The sequence below is a fragment of the Dasypus novemcinctus genome, chromosome 17 (genome assembly GCF_030445035.2).
Source record: "Dasypus novemcinctus isolate mDasNov1 chromosome 17, mDasNov1.1.hap2, whole genome shotgun sequence".
In the NCBI taxonomy this organism is placed as follows: domain Eukaryota; kingdom Metazoa; phylum Chordata; class Mammalia; order Cingulata; family Dasypodidae; genus Dasypus; species Dasypus novemcinctus.
The window spans coordinates 14265707-14288810 of record NC_080689.1 but is presented as its reverse complement, the minus strand read 5'-3'; the positions used below and the strand labels follow the sequence as shown (position 1 = coordinate 14288810).

General features: G+C 39.8%; 1 protein-coding gene across 2 annotated transcripts in view; it reads right to left on the bottom strand.

Moving 5' to 3' along the window:
• LOC101436310 (sulfotransferase 1C1-like) overlaps positions 1-23104 on the bottom strand; it is a 63513-nt gene that overhangs the window by 7223 nt on the left and 33186 nt on the right. Inside the window, exons 1-4 of one of the 2 annotated variants that reach the window (XM_058278301.2) lie at positions 21581-21692; positions 11692-11863; positions 11058-11183; positions 2914-3011 (exon numbers count right to left, since the gene is read on the bottom strand). In XM_058278301.2, coding sequence (XP_058134284.1) covers positions 2914-3011; positions 11058-11183; positions 11692-11842 — 375 coding nt within the window. In that variant the 5' untranslated portion in view covers positions 11843-11863; positions 21581-21692. Of the gene's footprint in view, positions 1-2913; positions 3012-11057; positions 11184-11691; positions 11864-21580; positions 21693-23104 lie in introns of those variants that run through there. The other variant, XM_058278302.2, reaches the window with a different exon arrangement.

Sequence of the window (23104 nt, the reverse complement as noted above, 5' to 3'; positions counted from 1 at the left end):
GAACTTTTGCGTCTAAGACAATCTATCACCCAGTCATATTTTCTTCCTCACAAATTATCCCAAATGCTTGCATATTGAGCTTCATTTTCCTCTTTCTCTCTCAGATGGACATGGTCATTTATGACTTTGTTTCTCTTTGTTTTCCTTCCCAATTCTGGATTTTTTCCAACTTGCAAGGAAGCACTTAGGAATCAAAAAATACAAAACTCAAGGTATTATTATTATATAAAATTTCTTAATGCTTATGTCGTTTATTGGCTTTTTGCAAATCCTGAGTAAACGTGAACAGGGGAAGCTCTGGGCTGAACAAAGAATATATTCAAATGTACTTGTGGTGTACAATCATGATATCTGGGTTTGACCTTATGTAAAATACTTAAAATTTAGGAGAGTCAACTTAGCTATCTGTAATACTTTCTTATAGCTGCTGTAACAGCAATGGCCACATTAATAGAAACTTAGCGGAGACCAGATTTCTGAAGTAATTTTCACTGAGCTAAAGCCAAGGGATGACAGGGGGGATCTATAGGAAATCTATGTCCTTGTCTTTTCTAGGTTCTGGAGATTTCTTTAGCTCATGTCCTCTCCCTACAATCACTCCAACCTCTTGCTTCATTCATCACTCACACTTCCTCCTTTGACCTTCTTGCTTCCTTCTTCTAAGGACCCTTGTCATGACATTTAGGGCCCACCTAGATAATCCAGGATAATCTCCTCATCTGTAGACCCCTTATTTAATCACACCTGCAAAGTTCCTTTTGCCATATAAGATAACATTCACAGGTTCTTGGGATTAGGATGTGGCAATCTTTGGTGGGCCATCTTTCAGCCTATGATACCATCACAAGGTAAAAAGCTTGGACTGTCCTCTCTAAAATCACTTCTCTCTTAAACCCACTGCTGCCATTGGAGTTATTATATTATTTAGAAAACTTGATTTTCCCAAACAATGCTAGCATCATGACTAGCCAAGTGTTAGAATATTGTCTTCTAACATTGAGTCTAGAAGACTTGGAAATTATATTTTTTCTTGAGCAGCAAAAATAACACAGTGAATGAAGTTATCTGATGGTTGAAATAAATGAAGAAGTTTTCACACCTCAAACTCAAGACCTGGTATTATGTCAGGGAAGTAAACCAAGAATGGTATAGCATTTTGATGGGCCGAAACCTACTGAATCATATTAAATCTTGTTTGGAGATAAGAGATGGAAAAGATGAAGAGCTGAATCTTGGAAACCTAGGAAAAAGCGAAAGATGAAAGCAAGTGCTGGTGTTATGTGGCTGAACACTGCACTGAGGAGAGAGAATATTTTTTAAAAACTCTTGACTGTTATGGTTTCCTTGTTAAGAGTTAAGTGTAGTAGGTGAAGGATACTGCAATTGCCTTAGCTAAAGGATATCTCTTAACATCAAATTTTTCTCTCAGCAACCTGAATATAATTGGTCTTCCAAAGTAATTTGCCTACAGAGAGAAGATATGCTGGTCCTTGTGGTATAAGCATTTGATTCTGCTGGATGGCTCTACTTTTCATTATACATCTTATTGTTTGATATTCTGGTTTATATTTCATATTTTGTTTATTTCAAGTATCATTGAAAAAGGAGACATAAAGAAGACATCTTGGTATATTCAAAGTGCACTGCATTTATAGGACACATTCTGTCAAAAAAAAAAAAGATATTTGAAAATGAGGGAGATAGAGGTGTAACTGTACCTGTGTGCATGATTCTTGAGATATGCTCTCTCTAAAGGTGGACAAGTTTCTACACCCTGAAAAAAAAATCAGATTTCTTGCCTTGAAAGGAAGAGCACCAGATTCTGGAACTGTGGCAAGGCAGAAAAGAGAACATCATTCACCTGGGCAGCCAGATGGTGGTCATGAAATAGGCTATTCAGATGTTTGGCCCCAGATATTATAATTGATGGGTGGTCCTAGTTCTGAGTCCATCACCACATTCCTTTTGGGGCAACATTATCCAAGGGATGCTTTTTTCTTTTAATTAGAGACGTTGTGGGTTTAGAGAGAAATCAAGCTTAAGATACAGGTTTCCCATATACCACCCTATTATTCACATGTTCTGTTGGTGTGGAACATTTATTCCAATTGGTGAAAGCACATTTTATAATTGTATTATTAACTGTGGTGCATGGTTTTGTGCAGTTCCATGGAATTTAAAAAAATTTTATTCTGGTATCATGCATACAACCTAAAAGTTTCCCATTAAAGACTGTATTCAAATATATAATTCAGTGCTGTTGATTACATTCACATTGTGAATGGAGAAGTCTTAAAATATAGTTTCCATTTGGAACGATGGAAAAATATTGGAAAGGAATGGTTGGCGATGGTACCAATGGTTATTCCTAACTGATGTTTGCATGTAGCAGGGATATGAAGGCGCCAGGCCCATGCCTGTGAGATGTGGGAATCCTCTGATAGTTGACCTTGGCTGGGTGAGCTTTGCTCCAGGTTGTGCTGCAGGCTGAGACTCCACCAATCCTACCCTCGTTCCTTTCCTCTTTTATCCATGAGTGTCAGACCTCCATCATGCTCATCTGGATCTCCAGAACTCCTTCATTTCTCTTCATTTTTCCTTTCTCAGACTTTTCTCTAAATAAATCTCTCTCATGTCCAACCCTGCTTTGACCTCTGCTTCTGGGAGGATGCAAACTAAAATGAGAGCATACCTCAGGAGATGCAGACAATCAGAATGCTTTGTTTTAAAACATCATACTTTTCAGAAGTAATGTTTTCAAAGAATGGAGTATATGTGAGTTTGGCTAAGGTCATGATCTTCCAATGTCGCCCCTTTTAAATTTCTTTCCAGCTCTTGCTTATTGGCACTTAGATGGAAACTTTCTTTGACAATTCTGATAAAAATTGGGTTTTAAGAGTTGGCTGTTATTACCTTTGAATTTTTTTCCCAGAAGGAAGGTGGTATCATCTGAATAGGCAGATGAGACTTCAGAGTTCTAGGAGAAGGCATTTTGTTAGCCAGATCCAGATCTGGGAAATAAGACAACATCATTCAGCTACATATTTCTCATCAGGTACGTGTATTCAATATTATTGTCTTCTCAAACATCTGGAATTGTATTGTCTAAAGAAGTAGCTCTTTGTCTAAAGTAATGGCTTCTAATGTCAATATTTCCCTCATTATGCCAACTTTATTGTCCATTCTGGTAGGGGAGAGATATAATGAATTATTGCATAGCTACTGAAGCAATATTACTTCCCTTCTAATTTGAGGATTGATGTGTGCTTATATGGGTAGAAAAAGATACTTTGGAAGGTTTGAGGTTGGTGAGCACTATGACCCCAAAATGAGACCCCCTTTGGGTTTATGTGTTCCTCAACTGGAGGTAGAAAAAATGCAGCTGAAGAAGGTATTTATCTCTATTTAGGGAAGGAACTTATTTTACAGTACTACAAACCTAGCCCCTCTTTCTAAAGAGCTTAAGTCTTTTTCACCATTCTTTTCAAGTCCTAGAAAAATACCAGCTGTTAGAATGGGCTGTCACTGTGCTCTTTGTTGGGATATTCTTTATGATGAAAAAACTGAGACTAATACCTGCCATTTTCCCAAGTTTTTAAATGAAAGAGCTGTGCTATAAGGATAAGGATAAGGCAAGAAATTTACATAGGGACCAAATCAGAGAATAGAGTATATATGTGCCCTTCCTTAGGACCCTAGTAGAATAAATTTAACCAAGAGATGACTGGGTATATTTTATCAAAAGAACTGAGGGTGAGCTTTTCACATATTTAATAGTAAAACTAATGCTAAGAAGGGTGAAGCCATGGGTAGAAGACTAATATGTAAACCTGACAATGTAAATAGTATGCAACCTAAAGATGAGAGAAGGGAGAGAGGAAGGGGAATGTAGAATGACACCATTGGCTATATAAGAATAGGGGAATACAAGGGATTCCTTTGAAAACTGACATTTGACAGTGAAATGTTAAATAAAAGAAGAGGATTTAGGCTCCTGTGAAAGGTAATCTAACTTGAACAAATACTAGGAAAAAACCCCACAAACTTCCCTAAATATTGAAAAAAAAGAGGATACATGAAATAGGTGAAGAAACACAGTTAATATTACTCATTTCACCCTGTAATTTCAATATATGATAATATGACTTTATTGTGAGCAAACATATGTCATATCAATAATGTGAAATGTATAATTCATGTGTTAAGATTTTTTGAAATTGGCCCCTAAAACAAAATCCAATTATCTTCAGCACATGAGAGATATACCTAAAACACAGTGATTCCAGAATGATTAAAATAAAAGGGTGAAAAGAGATTTAGAGGGCCAATGAAACTAAGAAAGCAGGGGTGGTGATGCTTTCAGATAAATGAAAATTCAACACCACAAGCATTATATGAGAGAAATAAGGCAATTTATCATGCTAAAGACCACGTTATATCAATTAAAACATAATCATCATGGATATCTAGGTATCAAATAACAGAGTAATCACTAATTTAAAACAGAAAATAGAAAAATACCCTTTATAATAGCATAAACTCCAAAATAAATAGGGTTAAATTTGACAACAAACATGAATGACCTATATAAAGAAAGTTATAAAACATTGCTGAAAGCCTGTTCATTGGAGAGATAAATAGCATTCAAAGATCAGAAAACTCAATTATGTTTAATTCTTCCCAAATAGACCTATTGATTCAATGAAATCCCAGTTCAAATATCAGCAGAATTTTTCTGTAGACATGGCTAAGCTTATTCTAGAATTTATATGTAAATGCAAAGGACCTCGAATAGTTAAAACAACTTTGAAAAAGAACAAATGTGGAGGACTTACACAATCTAATTTCAAAAGTTTTTGTAAAGTCCTCAAAAAAGAGTAGTTGGCAAAAAGATAGACATACATTTGAAAGTAATAGAGAATCCAGAAATATACCCATACATATATGGTTAATTGGTTTTTTAAAAATATCCTCCCCCCTCTATGGTTTTTTTGTGTGCTGTCTGCTGTCTGTGTCCATTCGCTGTGCATTCTTCTGTGTCTGTATTTATTGACCCCCCATTGCGGCTTGCTTGCTGTTTGTTCTCTGTGTCCATTTGCTGTGTGCTCTTCTGCATCTTTGCTTGTATCCCTTTTTGTTGTGTCACCTTGCTGAGTTGGCTCTCCACAGTGTGCGGACGAGCCTGCCTTCACAAGGAGGCCCCGGGACATGGACCCAGGGCCTCCCATATTGTAGATGGGAGCCCAGCTGATTGAGCCACAGTCACTTGCCCTGGTTAACTGTTTTTCGCTAAAAGGTCCAAAGCAGTTCAATGGGTGAAAAGATAATTTTTTCAATAAATAGTACTGGATTAAGTGGTTCAACCAATAATACATAATTTTGAAAGTGTAAGTAGGCTTTACAATACATAGTAGGTATTATTTTATAAATGAAGAAACATTGAACTTTGAGAGGTTTAATAACTTATTTAAGATCAACAAGATAAGAATCCAAATGGGCATTTGAACCTGGATTGTCTGATTCCAAAGTCTATGCTTTTTTCACCATAAGGTTATCTCCTATTGCAAAAGATAAAGTTTTTATTATTTATTAAAAGATATCCTTTATTGCCTCTTAGACTGCAAACTCTTTAAGGTGCTGGTTATCTCTTAAATTTCTTAGTATATTTACTGTGAAACATAATTACTTGTTCATGATTGTGGTACTGTACATAATTTAGCTTGAGTCTCTGGATTAAGAAAAGATAGATTATAGACAATAAAATATACATTAAATACTATAGAAAAACTATATTTAAAGATAGTTCTCTAGGAGCAGTTAGCATAATGGCATAGGAATGTGGTTCATATCACTGGATGCTACAGGTCAGTCCTCCCTTCACCATGTTATATATTCATGGTCATACTCAAGCACCCAATCAACACTAGGGTATGTGCTGTCCGATGATACCAAATCATGATTTAGGCCAGGATTTGGGGGTCTTCTCAACCTGGGTGTCCAGGTTGGGCCTGGAAGCATTAGCTCCTCTTAAGTCCATCCATTTACTATTTACTTTGATACTATTTCATTAATTAACTTATTCAGATAAATTCACATTGGTTGAGGATTGAGCAAACTCAGCTCACTTGTCACCTTGCATGACTCCCAGAATGAGTAGAGTCTCTCCTCTGAGCACCATTGAATCTGTGCTCACTGTCACTGCCTGTTTACATGACTGCTGCCTTGAAAGACTGATAGTTTAATGGAGGTAGGGAATTCGCTTCCATCTTTATCCCTAGAAGGAAAGGGCTTTGCACATAGTAAATGTAACTTGATCCAGTGAATATTGAATTCAGTGAATGTAGGAAGATACAAAGATAAATTAGTCACTGTTCCTGCCCTAATAAGCTTATAGTCTATTTGGAAAAGGTTAGATATGACAGAGACTGCTTCTCTTAGCTAGGATCTATTTTTTCCTTCTTTCCCAAACTCACAGATATTCAATTTTTAGCCTGGCTTATAGCTGCTTGGCTCAGAGCCTACATTTTTAAGCTTTCCTTGCAGCTAGATGAGGCTATGTCACTAAAGTCTGGGAAGTTATCTTTAAAGGAAGGGGATATGATCTTATTCTTTTCTTTGTTTGTTTGTTTGTTTATTGATTTATTTATTTATCTCCCTTTACCCCTCCATTGTCCACTCTCTGAGTCTATTAGCTGTGTGTTCTTCTGTGTCTGCTTGTATTCTCTTTAGGCGACTCCAGTAACCGATCCTGAGATTTCCGGAGTGGAAGAGAGGCAATCAATCTCTTGCACCACCTCAGCTCTCTTATTGTCTCTCCTCCATGTCTCCTGTTGCATCATCTTGCTGCACCATCTGTCAGTGTTGGCTGGCTCACCTGTGCTGGGCAGCACTCCCGCCTGGGCCAGTTCACCATGCAGGCCAGCTTGCCTTCACCAGGAGGCTCTGGACATTGAACCCTGACCTCCTAAATGGTGGAGTCCAACGGCTTGAGCCACATTGTTTCCCTCTTCTTACATTCTTGATGTTTGGAAAGTGTAGCTGATGGCTGGAGCTTCAGCAGTCATGTAGGATCATAAGAACAAGAATGTGGAACTGAAACTTAAAAGGAGCCAGTGTCTCTGATGGCAAATGTAGCTATCATTTCTGTCCTGAAAGACTGAACTCTACACCTCTTTTTCTTTTGTGTTATTTTCTGACATTTGAAGTGATATTGAATTCTAATTGATACAGGAGTATAAATGGATATATGGATAGCCAAAGAGGTAGACAGTAGCAGAGGGTGCTAATTTTCTATCAAATATCCATTTTCTATTTATTATTTTGGGCTTGCAACCAAACTTAATTCTACATAATACATGATTAATAAACACAAGTAATAGAAGGATAAACCACATATGGTAAGGACCACAAAGGGTTAACAAAGTGCTACAGGAGTTCAGAGGAGGAGGGCTGACTTACTGCTGAGTTAAAATTCTTTATTTCATTTGTTCATTTGTTCATAATGCCAGGAGGATTATCATTCATTATATTACAATTTTCCCCATATGATATTCTCTATTTCTCTACGATTACCCAAGCCTGGCTTACCTTTGCTTTTCTGTCCTTGTGTTTTTCCAAAACTCCTAAGGTAGGCTGGTAAATTAGGGATTCAACAAACAGATCTGGCAGAAAAACTGTACCCATTAAACACATGGCCATGAATACTGCACAGGATGGCTGCTGGAAGAAACTGCTATAAGCCCATTCCAAGAAGATTTCCTCTGGAAGCCAGGAGAAGCCCAGGATATTCTCCAGGGGCCTTATCATTGAGCCCCCCATGGGATTGATGGGTGGGATTAGCAATCAAATCAGGAAACAACTGGGACTCCTCCCCTGACATTAGCAAAGGGGAAGAAGAATTAATGCTTTAAATAGCAATTGTGAACTCAAAATGCCCCTGTTTTTGCCTTCTTCTCTACCTGGATCAGCATGTAAGTAAACCTGGGCATTTTGTAATGTGTAATGGGGAAGCGTAGTCTGTAATTCAGCCTTCTTAATCCCTTTTCCACCTGTTGCTCTCTAAATGGGATCCATAATGTGTTATTTTCTCCCATTTCTCTTCCTTTTCTTCCTTAATAACTTACTGGCCTATCTAAACTGGTTTGCACTTAAAATTCATTTTTTTGTGGCTTAGCCAAGAGCCTATAGAAAATCTGGCAACACTCCTCATCATTTTATAAGATTTTGGTCAAATAGTTCTTCTCCCTTTCACAGATCCTTCCCACTATTCTCACATAGGTTTTGAATCAAAACCTGGCAATTTTAAGAATGGAGTGAAACCACTCAGCTCCACATCGACTTTCTTTAATGGGATGCACTTTTTTGGGCAAGTGCTGTGGTTATTTTCATTAGAGATTAGCAGATGAGGAAAAGGTGTGACTGGTTTGAGATGGTTTTAAAGTGAGAACTTCTGGGTTATGTCTCAGACCCTGAGTTTTTAAATACCTTTGTAATTCATTCAGTCTTTTGGGGATTTTTATATTCCGGACTTGTCTTTCTCTTATAGGAACCTAAGTAAAAAGGAAGAATTTGGATCTGGGGGAGTAGATGCAATGAAAAAGTCTAATTTTTATTTTTCCAAGGGGATGGCCTTAGTGAGAAACCTTGAAAATAGTTTAAAAACATGCATTTTAGGGAAGCAGACTTGGCCCAGTGGTTAGGGTGTCCGTCTACCACATGGGAGGTCTGGGAGGTCCGTGGTTCAAACCCCGGGCCTCCTTGACCCGTGTGGAGCTTGCCCATGCGTGGTGCTGATGCACGCAAGGAGTGCCGTGCCACACAGGGTTGTCCCAGCATAGGGAAGCCCCACGTGCAAGGAGTGCGCCCTGTAAGGAGAGCCGCCCAGCGTGAAAGAAAGTGCAGCCTGCCCAGGAATGGTGCCACACACACGGAGAGCTGACACAGCAAGATGACAGCAACAAAAAGAGACACAGATTCCCATGCTGCTGACAACAACAGAAGTGGACAAAGAAGAAAACGCAGCACATAGACACAGAGAACAGATGAACAGACAACCGGGGGTTGGGGGGAAGTGGGGAAGAGGAGAGAAATAAATAAATAAATCTTAAAAAAAGACAAAACATGCATTTTTAAATTTCGGAGGTCCACTCCAGGTATCACTGCTCTACTAAGGCTGGTTTTATCTGTACCACCATTTTTTTGCTTTTTTTGTGTTTTTTTTTTTTTTTTTTCAGATAATGAACCTACTTTTATTTCAGGTATGGTGCAATATGAACCACCATTTTTGAAGGCTTATGTGCCTTTGCATAGGTCACCATGAGAAGATCATCCTGTTTTGCCAGGAAATTCCATATTTTATCCCAATTGTGACTTATTATTTTGGTGATAAGGATTCCATTCAATACCTTGGTTTCTGGTTGTAGATCTTTTCCTCCCTTCTCCAAAGACATTTTACCTTGTGAACTTGTCAGGTGCTTAAAAGAAGGTGTACATGTCATTTCTAATACTTAGACAGGCATTGCTTTTTTAAAAAAAAATCTGAGAAAAATTAGAAGAGATACATATGCAAGAAATTCATTACTAATTTCTAATGTTAATTTATGTGAGAGAAGTAAAAAATGTGGGAGCCTGACATATTTAAGTAGTTTGTTTCAGGAGGTAGTAACAATAAAGAAAGAAACACATTTCTGATGGGGCTAAATGCTACCACATAAACAAACAAGAGAGCTGTGGTAGGCCAATAATGACTGGTTTTCAATGGGCTCATCAGAGATGGCCTGTCTGAGGCAGTGCCATTTAAGCTGAGATCTAAATGACAAGAGCAAGCTGCCTCTGTGGAGTCTAGGGACAGAGGGCCTTTAAGGTTACAGCACCTTGTCAAGTTGATAAGTGAAAAGAAGGCCAGAATGGAATCAGCACTTCATAGATTGGTCAGATACAAGCAAGTGTTGAACGAAGATGGTGGGGTAAAGGTTGGGAGGGGGTGGGATTGACTCATTTACATCTGAGCTAATTAGGCTATAATGCTGGGAGAAGTTACAGAAATAGGTAAGGTTGAACTTAAACTCATTTTTAAGTCACAAACTTGGGGTTCCCTGTTGACAGTGACCATAAAAAGTTTCCACATGGCAGTCTGGACCCTAAGAAAAGTCTCCGTGGATGTCTGAGGTGCTGTCCCCCACATCCTGCTCCAAATCTCTGGTTGAAGAGCCATATACTCCAGCTGGGGGTAACCTCAGGTTCACTGGAGCAACCCCTACTAGCTTGGGCTTCCTTAATTGTTTCTTTTGTTGATAGCATTGTTTCAGTGTCTTGAATACTGGAAATCTGTTCTCAATTTTCTTTTACATTGAAGGCCTTTCCCTCTAATGGTTGTTCGGCAAAATATTGCCTGCAGCTGGAATGACTTCTTTTGCTTTCTGGGTTGATTTTCTAAGCGTCATTTCTGATGTGAAGAGAAAAACTTACAGGTTGAGCATTACTTAAAAAAAAGGCTTCTGTGCTAAACATAGCTAATTGGCTCCAACTGCATATTTTCCAATTATTAGGCACACCCCTGGCTATACAGGGCTTTCATGTGGGTGCTGTAAGGAGCAAAGAGGGATGCAAATTGTCTAAGCAATTTTCTACCTCTCTGACTGTTCTACAGGTGCATGTTACCAGAGACAAGTTTTAAAATGAATATAAGGCAGAATCTGACATTAACACTCATCATTCCTATTTGGTGATTTAGGTTTTGCTAAACACTCTAAACCATGTCTAAAAAGAGGAAAAGAGGAAGAGTAAACAAGGGAACATACAGTGATAGATTTGAAAGGGTGGGATGATAATAGTGGAGAGAGAGAAAGAGGGACAGAGATGAAGTTGGAGAGAGAGAGAAAGAGGAGAGAGAGGAAAGAGGGGAAGAGATGAAAAGGAGAGAGACAGGTGAGAAAGTAAAGATAGAAAGAAAAAAGACAGAAACAGAAGAGAAAGGGAGAGAGAGACAGGAGAGAGAAAGAAAATAAAGAGAAGGGAAAGAAAGAAAGGAGTCAGGGCAGTGTGAGAGGAGCTCTTACCAGGGGGTTCGGGTGGCTGAACCCACTCAATGAAAGGATGACGGAAGTCAATGGATGTTCGCTGACATTTCTCCAAATCCCCATTCTGTTCGATCATGTCCACAATTTCCTGAATCCATGTTGTCCCTGGGGTTCAGATGGAAAGGATGAGAAGCAGAAACTTATTAAACACTCTGCCAGTAATGAACTGAGGATAAACAAAGGAGCCTTGGAGCCTGGTGTTTGCTGCAACCTCCCTTCAGGTCAGGATCCCGTTAGCCATGACAGATGGACGTCAGTGCAGGAAAGAGCCACTCTTTCGAAGCTGGTCTTTTTGGGAGTGGGACTGGTTTTCCTCCTCTTTCTCCTTGAACAGTGGTTGGAGGAAGCAGCAGAGGCCAAGCCTCAAAATGCTCCCACCCAAGAGCAGTCCATGGCAAAACACAGATGGCTAGATCCTATAAAGCCTTTCTGTTTGTCGCTAGGTAAATGCAGGGATACTAAGAATCTGAGAGTGAACGCCATCATGCAACAATAAGAAGGAGCACATTATGTTGACTAAGTGCAAACATCTGTCAAGGGGAATTCTAAGGTATGTGGAAGCCCATGTGGACTCAGGAGCCTGAGAAATTTGCTGCCCGTCCCCCACAACCACCTGATTTAGGGTAGGTACAGATGAGGAGGTCATCCGGCTTGGCCTCAAATTTCTGGATCTGGTTCCAGTGGTCCCCAATTGCAGGCAGCAGGGGGATCCCCTCCACTTCTCTCAGCTGTGGTCGTTTCCTCACTTCTGTGTTCAGGGCCATAGAGTCTTGGGGCAGGAGATCCTTATGGGCAGAGAATAGAGACTTTTAAAAGGGGTGAAATGAGGAAACAGGAGGTGTGGGAAACCACTACTCCAGAATAATTGGCTACCGGGACTCCAGAAGACATTTACTGTATCTACTACTAATGAAAACAATAATATTTTATAGCTACCATATATGGAACACTTTAATTTGCCATGTGCTGGGCTGAGTGTCTTACATACATTAGCTTATTTTAACTTTTGCATAAACTGAGTGACGGAAGTTTAAGGTGAAAAGTAACAGTAAATGATTCCTGAAAATGGAATGAAAGAGTGTGACCCTGCTTCTTCATGGAATGGGTGGGAGAATTGGGTGCCCCAATTTAGGAGGTCAGTTTTCATTGTGGCCTCAGCTTACAAAGTGTGTTGACCCCTTAAGGATGGATTCTCAATGTGTTTTAAGGATATGAAAGACAAATTATTTCTGAAAAAGTTCAAATATAAGAAACAGCTCTATTTGTAATGTATCAAAAATTTATTTGGACCATAGTCCTGATATTATATATATATTTTTAAAAGATTTATTTATTTATTTCTCTCCCTTCCCCCCCCCCCACTTGCCCCAGTTGTCTGTTCTCTGTGTCTATTTGCTGCATCTTCTTTGTCCACTTCTGTTGTTGCCAGCGGCACGGGAATCTGTGTTTCTTTCTGTTGCATCATCTTGTTGTGTCAGCTCTCCATGTGGGCGGTGCCATTCCTGGGCAGGCTGCACTTTCTTCCCTGCTGGGTGGCTCTCCTTATGGGGCGCACTCTTTGCGTGTGGGACTCCCCTACGCGGGGGACACCCCTGCATGGCACAGCACTCCTTGTGTCCATCAGCACTGCACATGGGCCAGTTCCACACGGGTCAAGGAGGCCCGGGGTTTGAACCGTGGACCTCCCATGTGGTAAATGGACACCCTAACCACTGGGCCAAGTCCACCGCCCTGATAACAAATTATGATCAATTTCAGGAGGCAGTTGGGAAGAGAACAAACATTTTTACAGGTCTTTTATGCTAGGTCCTTTACAAACATTTCTTTATTAATTCATGCTATAATTTTTCTATGAAGGAAAAATTATTACTGTTACACATATGAGGAGTCTTTGAGTCACTTGACCATAACTAGCCCAGGATTGCATGGCTAATCACTGGTAGAGCTGGGATTCCAACTAATGTCTGCCTGTCTACAAGTCCCATGTTCCTTGTTCCTTGTTTAAAAATAGCCTTTTGTTTCTTATTATGAGTATAATACATACAACGCAGAAAATATTGGAATGAGCCCAATCATATAAGGAAAAAAAAACCCCAGTAGAGGAATTGTTATTATTATTTTGATATGTTTTTATCTTTTTCAAATATATGTTGTGGTAGCTACGTGGTATGCCCCAAAGATGTCCACACTCCAAACTTTGGAACCGAAAAATAGGCTACATTACTTAGCATAGGAAATTGCAGATGTAATTAAGACTGTGGACCTTAAGATAGGGAGATTGTCCTGGATTATCTGAGTGGGTCCAGTGAAATCACAAGGGCACTAAATAGCAGAAAAGGAAGAGGTCAGAGAAATATAGTGTAAGTAAGGGCAGGAGAGATTGGAAGCATGAGGAGGATGCAACCAACTGTTGCTAACTTTACAGAGGAAGGGGACATGAATGAAAGCATACACTCTCGAAGAAAAGAATGGCTCTTTGCTGGAGACTAGCAAGAAAATGGGGACCTCAGTCCTAGAGCCACATGGAAATGAATTCTGCCAACAACCAGAAGGTGTTCGGAAGTGGTTTATTCCCTAGTGTGTCCAGTAAGGAATGTGACCTATCAACATCTTAATTTTACTGAATACACAAGTTTTGGACTTCTGTTCTCTGGGAGTATGAGAAAATAAAATTGTATTGTTTTAAGCTGAGAAATTTGTGGTAATTTGTTATGGTGGCAATAGAAAACCATTTATAGAAAGCAACATAAAATACAAAAAAAGTCATTGAATACCTTTGGCTGGAGATTGGAATCCAATTATTTTGAAAACTGGTAAATAAAAGAATTAATCATTTATCTTGACTTTATTCTATTAACTGTACCACTGTATAATCAAATAGTAGATGAAGAGATATTTCTTTTTATTTTTTATTTATTTTTTGTTGTTACATTAAAAAAATATGAGGTCCCCATACCCCCCACCTCCCTCACCCCACTCCTCCCCCCATAACAACAACCTCCTCCATCATCATGAGACATTCATTGCATTTGGTGAATACACCTCTGAGCACCGCTGCACCTCATGGTCAATGGTCCACCTCATAGCCTACATTCTCCCACAGTCCACCCAGTGGGCCATGGGAGGACATACAATGTCCGGTAACTGTCCCTGCAGCACCACCCAGGACAACTCCAAATCCCAAAAACACCCCCACATCTCATCTCTTCCTCCTACTCCCTACTCCCAGCAGCCACCATGGCCACTTTCTCCACACCAATGCCACGTTTTCTTCGATTACTAATCACAATAGTTCATGAATAGAATATCAGTAAGTCCACTCTAATCCATACTCTATTCCTCCATCCTGTGGACCTTGGAATGGTTGTATCCACTCCACAAGGGGATATTTCTTTATAGATTTATTCTAACAAGTACATGAACAATAAATTATAGAATTCTAATGTCCTTTGCAGCCATTAATGAGTTAAGAAACCTTGGCAATTAGCATCAGTGGCTTCTACTAACCAGGAGAAAGAACTAGGTATGATACAACTCTGAAGAGCATGTTGCTTATAAAGTAGTCTTACCAAAACATTGGGCCCAAATCCAGTTAAAACTCTAGATCCAACAAGTTCCAATTTACAGAAGTGCAGAGAACAGAGGAACATCCTAACCTGTACCTTGGCATTGTAATGAACCAAACCTAGACTGTGTGAAAGTTTACAGGACAAGAATATACTTTCTTTAACAAAGGCGTTACAAGGAATTAAAAGAAAAATTTAGAGGGACATCTATGGATTAAAAGAGACTGAAAAGGTATGTTTTAAAACAGCATATGTGAATTACTACATTGAGGGATGTCCATTTGATTGATAAAACTGTAGAGAAAAGTATGGAAGTGGCCTTAAATGGGGGTTATTTTTAGGGGGAGAAGAAGCCTGTGGTATTTTGGGGCAGGGGAGCTGGAGAGGCGTTCAGTTCTGGGGAAGCTGGCCAGGTTTACCTTCTGACCTGGATGCTTACCTTGTAATAATTTATTAGCCTGTATATTTGCTTTGTGTGTTTACTCAATTTGTGCTACATTTAACCATAAAAAGTGGTGAAATATTAAATCCAGATGGGTTGGAGCATGCCAGGCAGGAAGGAAAGCTCATGGGAAGGCCCAGAGGCACAGGACAGAATGGCGTGTTCCTATTAGACAGAGTGTTATAAAGTGTAGAGTTTTAAGGGAGGAGCTGGGAAAGTCAGACACATGGGCAGTGGATATCTCCCAGCCTGCCCAACACTAACCCCCCTTTTCTATTATGTGCAGATATTTCAGTTTGTTTCCATTCCAACACCCAGGAGATGTTTAGTCAAATGTAAAGGCATGGTCAGGCCTTGGACCTGGAAACCCAGAATGTATAGCCCCAGCTGCTTATTAGGGTGGGAAAGCCCAGTGGCAGAACCCCTTTCTCGTGGGCGGTTAAATACCCCACCTTTGGCAGCAAAGCTTTGTCTCCCCTTCCAAAGGGCACTAAGTATGGATGCAAAGTGCAGCTTACAGAGCTGCCATCTGCCAAACCTGACCTGAGGAATCTGGCCTCCTGGTAGATTGGCCATGAAGGGAATGCTTCTCCTGCTCTTTTGGACCCTTTGTGATGGTAAGTAATGAAGCAATCATTTGCTGGAAATTTCTGGTGTGCCTGAGCCTATGTTACTAAGACACACCATGTAGCAACTTGCTCCACAGGGCAATGTCTGGAAACGTAGAAGAGTAGATGGAGTTATGAGCATGTAGGATGGAGTCCTGACTGACAGCAACATTCAAAGGGTGGGTAGAGAGAGAGGAGCCCCAGAACCTGCTGCTCCAAGTACAGAGAAGTGAAATAATTTAGATTTCTATTTCATATGCTTTCTAATGTATTGCTCAGCGTTTGAGGCCTTCACAGGGCAGGATTAAAGCTGGCAAAAGGGGAAGAAATGCTGGGGAAGTATAATTGGCAGGATTGGCAGGCCACAGGGCAGTGGTGTGAGAGCAGAGAGGGATCTCTTCCTCTACACAGCGGACATTCCAAACCCTTATCAGCCTGCCCCACACTCCTCATTGTTTAGCCACAGGGGCACTGGGCACACTGACTCAGGGACTGTAGCTGGAGCAACCAGCTAAAAGCTGTTTTATCCTTGAAGGCCCAGGCCTCCTATGAAATCCTTTGTCAAGCCTTCTCTGATTTCCATGGACAGAAATCCTATAGTATTTCATGTGTAAAATTTACAGGTCTTACTCTACTGTACCACAAGTAATTGTTTACATGTCCAGGCCTCCCCCTGGAGCAGGGGTGCCTTGTCTTAGACAGCATTACAGGCCCAGCATTTGTCTGATGCAGTGACTTGGAGGAAGGAGGGAGGGATCTTTATGGGAAGAAGAAATAATCCAGGCAGAGAAATAGATCTGATCTAAAAGGAGTATTTGGGGAAAAGAATAGGTTAGTAAAAAGAGATGGTATTATGGGGAGAATGCTTTAGGACGGTTTTTCTTTTTTCTTTTATTCAAGATACTTTGATTATATAAATGTCACATGAAAAATATAGAGGATTCTCATATGCCCTATTGCCCACACCTTCCACATTTTCTCTCATTAACAACATCCTTCATTAGTGAGGTATAGTCATTGAAATTGATGAACACATTTTGGAGTATTGCCACCAAGTGTGGATTTAAGTTTTCATTGTAGTTATTCTCTTACACCCAATTCTGTAGGTTATGGTAAGATTTATAATGGCCTGTATCTGTCCTTGCCATGTTATTCAGGACAATTCCCTATTCCCAGAATTGTCCTCACCCATTATGCCTGTTTTTTCCTCTCCCTGCCATGAGAACCTCCAGACACCACTACTTTCAAATTAGTGATATAATTTCTTCTATTGCTGGAATCACAGTAAGTGTATAGAAGAATACCAGTAAGTCCACTTTTGTCCTTAGTTCGTTCCCCAATCCTGAGGATTCGGAAATGTTGATGTCCTCTCCACCTCGATTTGAGAGGAAGCTTTGATCCCGTAGAACCAAAGAGTGGGACTCTTTTACTTGCAGTTGTAGACCCTCTCAGATCCTTGGTATGGTAGTTATCCATCATCACCTCCATATTAGTTGTCCTGGATGAGACCAATGACTTGTAGAGTAGGTGTTGTAACTTCCTTGAGATTCAGGGCCCAGCTGGCATATGGACAGCCCCATGATTTAAGTCTCTTGGATGTATACCTTCTATTTTAGTAGTAATTGTAGGTTCAAACTGAAGAAAGGAAGAGGGAAACCACAACTGAGTCCAACTCTGTCACTCTGGGGAGCTTAAATTCCAAAGTAGGGACCACTGGCAAGGCATCAAACTTCTGAGCTACTGCCCTGACTATAGTGTCCAGATATCTCCAGAACCCTCAAGAACCCTGCTATTTGGGGGTAGTATGTACTTTGGCAGTCAAAGAGATCCTATTGAGGTGTGTATAAGCAAAACCTCTGGAATGACATCCTGCTCACTTTGAAGTCTCCTAGCCATATAAACTCAATTGTCTTTATCTTTTACCCCTTTTGGTCAAGGTCTTTATCCAGTTGCATTTCTTGTTGGTGCTTAGTCGTGATCTCAGTGCCAGGGAGGCTCATCCCTGACAGTCATGTCCCATGCTGGGGGGAATGTAAAGTATCTATATGCTGAGTTCAGCTTTGAGAGAGTCCATATTTGAATGAGAAATCTCCCAGTAGGCAGCTCTTAGGAACCCTATAATACTAGGCTAACTTTCAATTTCAAGAGTATAGGTTCATACTCACATTCATTAATATCAAGGGTTCATCAGTGAACCATCCTTCTTCAATAGTCATTGTCCATGTACTCAGGGGATTCTTGCTGATCCTTTAGAGAATGTGGCAGAGCTCCCCAGGATGGGAATTTGATATTCCTTTGGTTATTGTGTGAATCTCCACTGAAGGTGATAATGCCCCATGAACATTTGAACACATTTATATGTTTTATATGTATGTCCATGTGAGCTTCCTACCATCTATCTCCTGTCACTGACAGCCTGCAATAATTATCCTCCCCTGACCCAGTTGTAACCCTTCTGTGATCCAAAACTTCTTCAAAAATGAAGCCAATAAAATAGTTAAATAAAGTTCATAAGAAAATGAAATAATAATGATAGTTTAAAAAATATGTAATAAAAAGCAAAACAAAAATAAAAATAAAAATAAAAATTTGGGATAATAAAAGAATCATGAAAAATATTAAAAATTTTTTGACATGTTTTCTGTCATCATTGTAAGGTCTGCTGTCCTATATATAATATATACAGTGACAATTTCTTCCTTTTATTCACTCAGTGTCTTCTTTGTTTTTTTCATTTTGTCCTCAAAGAAGTTTTAGATTACAGAAAAATAATGTATCATGTTACCAAATACAGGAGCCTCCCATATACCCAATAACCTCCTGCTTTCTCCCTTTCCATACTAAAAACATTTTATATGTGGATGGTATGCTTGTTACAATGGATATACACATATTGAAACATAGCTACCAACCATGGTAAATGGTTTATGTTATGGTTTACATTTTGGAACCTACACTTTTATAAACTTTGATTCAATTCAACATGGCCTGCATCCATCTTAGCAAGATCCTATAGACAACTTCCATCTCCCCCAAAATGCTCCCAGTTCCTTCTAGTCTATTCCTCCTTCCCCCTTCCCTTGGGACCCACTCACTTGCCATATTGCAAAAGAGCATTCCCGCATTGTAGTTTCAACCATGTATCCCCCAATCCCAAGTGTTCACCTGCTTCTTCCCCCAACCCTCCCCCCCCAGTTCCATGGACAGTCCAACCGACCCTCTTCACCCCACCCTCCTGACAAACCAGCACCATGCAACCCAAAAGTATCATTGCATCACTGTCACTAGTGTGCATGTATCTCATTGTGTTCTTGCTTTTAGTTCTTCTGGCTATATACCCAATAGTGGTACTGCTGGATCCTATGGCAGTTCTGTAGTTGGTTTTCTGAAGAACCACCAAGCTGTCCTCCACAGTGGCTGCACCATTCTACATAATTAAGATGTCTATCCTACCCAAACTGATTTACAGATTTAATGCAATCTCACGAGAAAAATCACCATAGCATTTTTTACTGAATTGGAAAAACTAACTATGAAATTTACTTGGGAGGGCAAGAGGCCATGGAGAACAAAACACATATTGAAACAGAACAGTGAAACCAGAGGAAATACCCTACCTGAGTTTAAAACACACTACAAATCTACAGTGGTCAAAATTGCATGGTATTGGCACAAAGATAGACATACTGACCAATGGAACCAAATTGAGAGTTCTGATATAGAATCTCACATATACAGTCTATAGATATTCAGCAATGCTGCCAAACCCTTTCTTCTAGAAGAGGAAGACCTTTTCAAGAAATGGTGCTTTGAGAACTGGATATTCATATTGAAAACAATGAAAGAGGAACACCATCTCACATCATATACAAAAATTAAATCAAGGTGGATCAAAGATCTAAATATAAGAGCCAAGACTATAAAGACCTTGGAAGAAAATATAGGGAAGCTTCTGCAGGATCTTTATTAGGACATGGTTTCATGAATTTTACACTAAAAGCACCAGCAATGAAAGAAAAAAATAGATACTTCGGACCTCCTCAAAATTAAAAACTTTTGTACCTCAAAGGAGTTTGTCAAACTAATGTAAGAGGGAAATGGAAAGGAGAAATGAGTTTATATGGCTACGAGTCTCTAAAAAAGAGTCTGGAGGCTGTCAGAAGGATTGCCCTTATGCACAACTGAGCAGAGTCTAAGAGACAGATAAAGTAGATACAACCCCCAGATATTTGTTCCTTTGAGGGCTAAAGAGATCCATGGGTGCTATGGTCAAGGCAGATGGGGTTAACTGCCATGTCAGATGGTCCTTCTTTGGAGCTGGTGTTTATGCATAATGAATCTGGACTCAGATGGGATCTCTCTTCATAAGACTTTCATGCTACTGTGCTGGAGTTGTAGTTGGTGTTGGTGTTTAAGATATATTTAGGGGATCTGAATCTCTGGACTGACAATGTGATAGCCAGGCCCTGAGCCTCAACAGACTCCAGCACCTACAATCTGATTTATTGGACTCATCTCACTCAGCTAAGATGGAGTTGAAGAAGGACAACCACCACACCATGGTCCCTAGAGTGCCTACAACTGAAAGCGGGAGGACTGCATCCAGTATCCATGTGGAATCTGAGCCTCCTCTTGACATAGAGGTGCAATGGACACAACCAATCCAATGTCAACAGAGAAAAGGTGGCATTGGAGTGGGAAAAGTGGACATGGTGGCTAATAGGTATGGGGAATGGCAGGAAGAGACGAGATGTGGAGGTGTCTTTGGGACTTGGAGCTGCCCTGGATGGTGCTTCAGGGGCAATCACCGGACATTGTCAATCCTCACAGGGCCCACTGGATGGAATGGGGGAGAGTATGGGCCATGATGTGGACCATTGACCATGAGGTGCAGAGGTGCCCAGAGATGTACTTACCAAATGCAATGGATGTGTCATGATGATGGGAATGAGTGTTGCTGGGGGGGGGGGGGGGGGAGTGGTGGGGTGTGGGTGGTGGGGTTGAATGGGTCCTCATATATATTTTTTTAATGTAATATTTTTACAGAATCAATAAAAAAATAAATAAATAAATAAAAAAGGAGTCAGTCAAGAAACTGAAAATGCAGCCTACTCAATGGGAGAAAATAGTTGGTAACCATGTATCTGATAGAGGACTAATATCCAGCATATATAAAGAAATCCTACACCTTGAAAATAAAAAGGCAAACAACCCATTTAAAAAATGGGCAAATGATTTGAATAGACACTTCTCCAAAGAAGAAATACAAATGGCTAAATTGCACATGAAAAGAAGCTCAACATCACTAGCTAGTAGGGAAATGCAAATCAAAACTTCAATGAGATATCATCTTATACCCATTAGACTGGAGGCCAATAAAATAACAGAGGACTGCAAGTGTTGGAAAGATATGGAGGAATAGGACAGGAGTTTTTAACTAGGGGTTTTGGACCCTGAAGAATCTGTGGAAAGATTTCAGGGGGTCTGTGAGCTTAAATTGAAAAAAATCAACGTATCATCTTTACTTACTCTGACCTCCAACTGAAATCTAGCATTTCCTTCACTAATGAATGTATGCAATAAATAAATTACAGGTCTATTCATTTCACCTGACTGGCAAAGGAGTCCATGGAACAAAAAAACATAAGAACCTCTGCTTTAGAAGCCCTTTGCCACCGGTTCTGAATTTCTAGGTCGAACATTGTTAGGGTGGGTCTATTAGTTACAAATACCTGGTGTTTTATTTTTAGGCTCCTTAAGATAATAAATTTAAATCAAGTTTAAGTCAATCAGTTCTATTTATACAGTTTTAAATCCTCTGCACCCACCTTACTATATTAAAGATGAAATAAGTTAATGAAATAGCATTTCTTTTAATACATTTACCTTCAAGTTCCAGTGAAAATCAGAAGACCAAATCCTGCCCAAGGGTCAGTGAATCTAGAAAGTGCCTTCCAAGAGGCAGAGCAGCATTCCCTTGCTTGATATGATAATTGCAGAGGTTTGAACTTTGTTAGAGGCAGGTGAAATTATTAAATACTTTATTACTAAAGGTGTGGTAAATTGGAGGGTGAAAGGTAAATGATTACTCAACTTAGGCTTTGACCTCTTTGCAATTGTCAGTTTTTTTTCAGTTTAAGCAAAAACAAGAGCTGTTTTTGGAATACACAGAGACCAAAGATACCACAATTGTCTTCTGTTCTTTCTTCCTCGGTGTGCCAAATGGTGTTCTGCACACACCCATGAAAGGACTTCTGAAGGTACAACCTGATTTGCCTGCTTCTCAGGTCTCCCCAGGCTTGGCATGGAACCTAACCTGGGTTGGTATGTGGGGCAATGTAAAGTTGGCTCTAGGATTCCATGTATTTATTTCCGTAATGACTTCTAATCCTTCTAATACTTTTTCCTGGCTGCTTGGCCTAATTGAGATTTACTTTTTGCATCCATAAAACATGGGTGATAGCACCTGTTTCCATTGATGTTGTCAGGTTAAATATAACCACATTAATAAAAACATCTCCCCTAACATGTAGAAATTATTAAAAAATGCTGGTTTTATTTCCTTCTTCTCAAACAGTATTCAGCCGCCACCCAAACCTATATGAAGTGGATACTACCAAAATGTCTAGAGTTTCCTGTGTATTTATCTAGACCTTGCCTTGTCCTATAAAGGGTATACTTTCATAGAGGAAACTTATATTCACTAGTATCCTTGGCTACCTGAGAAACCAAAATGATCGTTGTATTCAATAATTCCTAAACTGCTACAGTTATGTCAACTCCTAATCTTCTTCATAATTCTGTACTTTTCTTTCTTGAATTTATGAGTTGCTATGCATCCCAGCTGCTCTTCCTGCCAAGAGCTTCCCTTATTTTCCTTGACTCTGTACTCTCTGGTGCTTCTTCTATGCCTTCTTCTGTGATAGCTCTTCTTGCTCTAGTTCTCGAGATTTTATTTCCAATCAATTTGCATACTTTCTGCTCTATTCCACTTGACTATTTCACCTATAACAGTGCATTCAGGTTCAATTGTATTTGGTTAATACAAATTCTTAGCTGTATATCATAATCTCATTCTGCAGTTAAAATCCTTCATTTTCAACTCTGCTAAAATAACTGCCCATCTTAGAAACATCTGGTGCCTGTTCCATCTCTCTTTTCTTTTACATCTGCTGGGCTCCTGCTCTCTGTCACTTTTCCACAATTCCAGCCACAACTCTAGCTCTATCCTGAAGCATCACCTTGAAATTCCTTTGCCCATTTAATAACATCATTTATTAATTTAACATATATTTATTGAGTACAACCATAAATAGCAAGGAAACCCATAGTTTAGAATTAGCTGGTAGTGATATGGGCTATGGGCGGGAGGCTGTTCGTCCCTTCATAAATAACCTAAGCAGTCTGTGT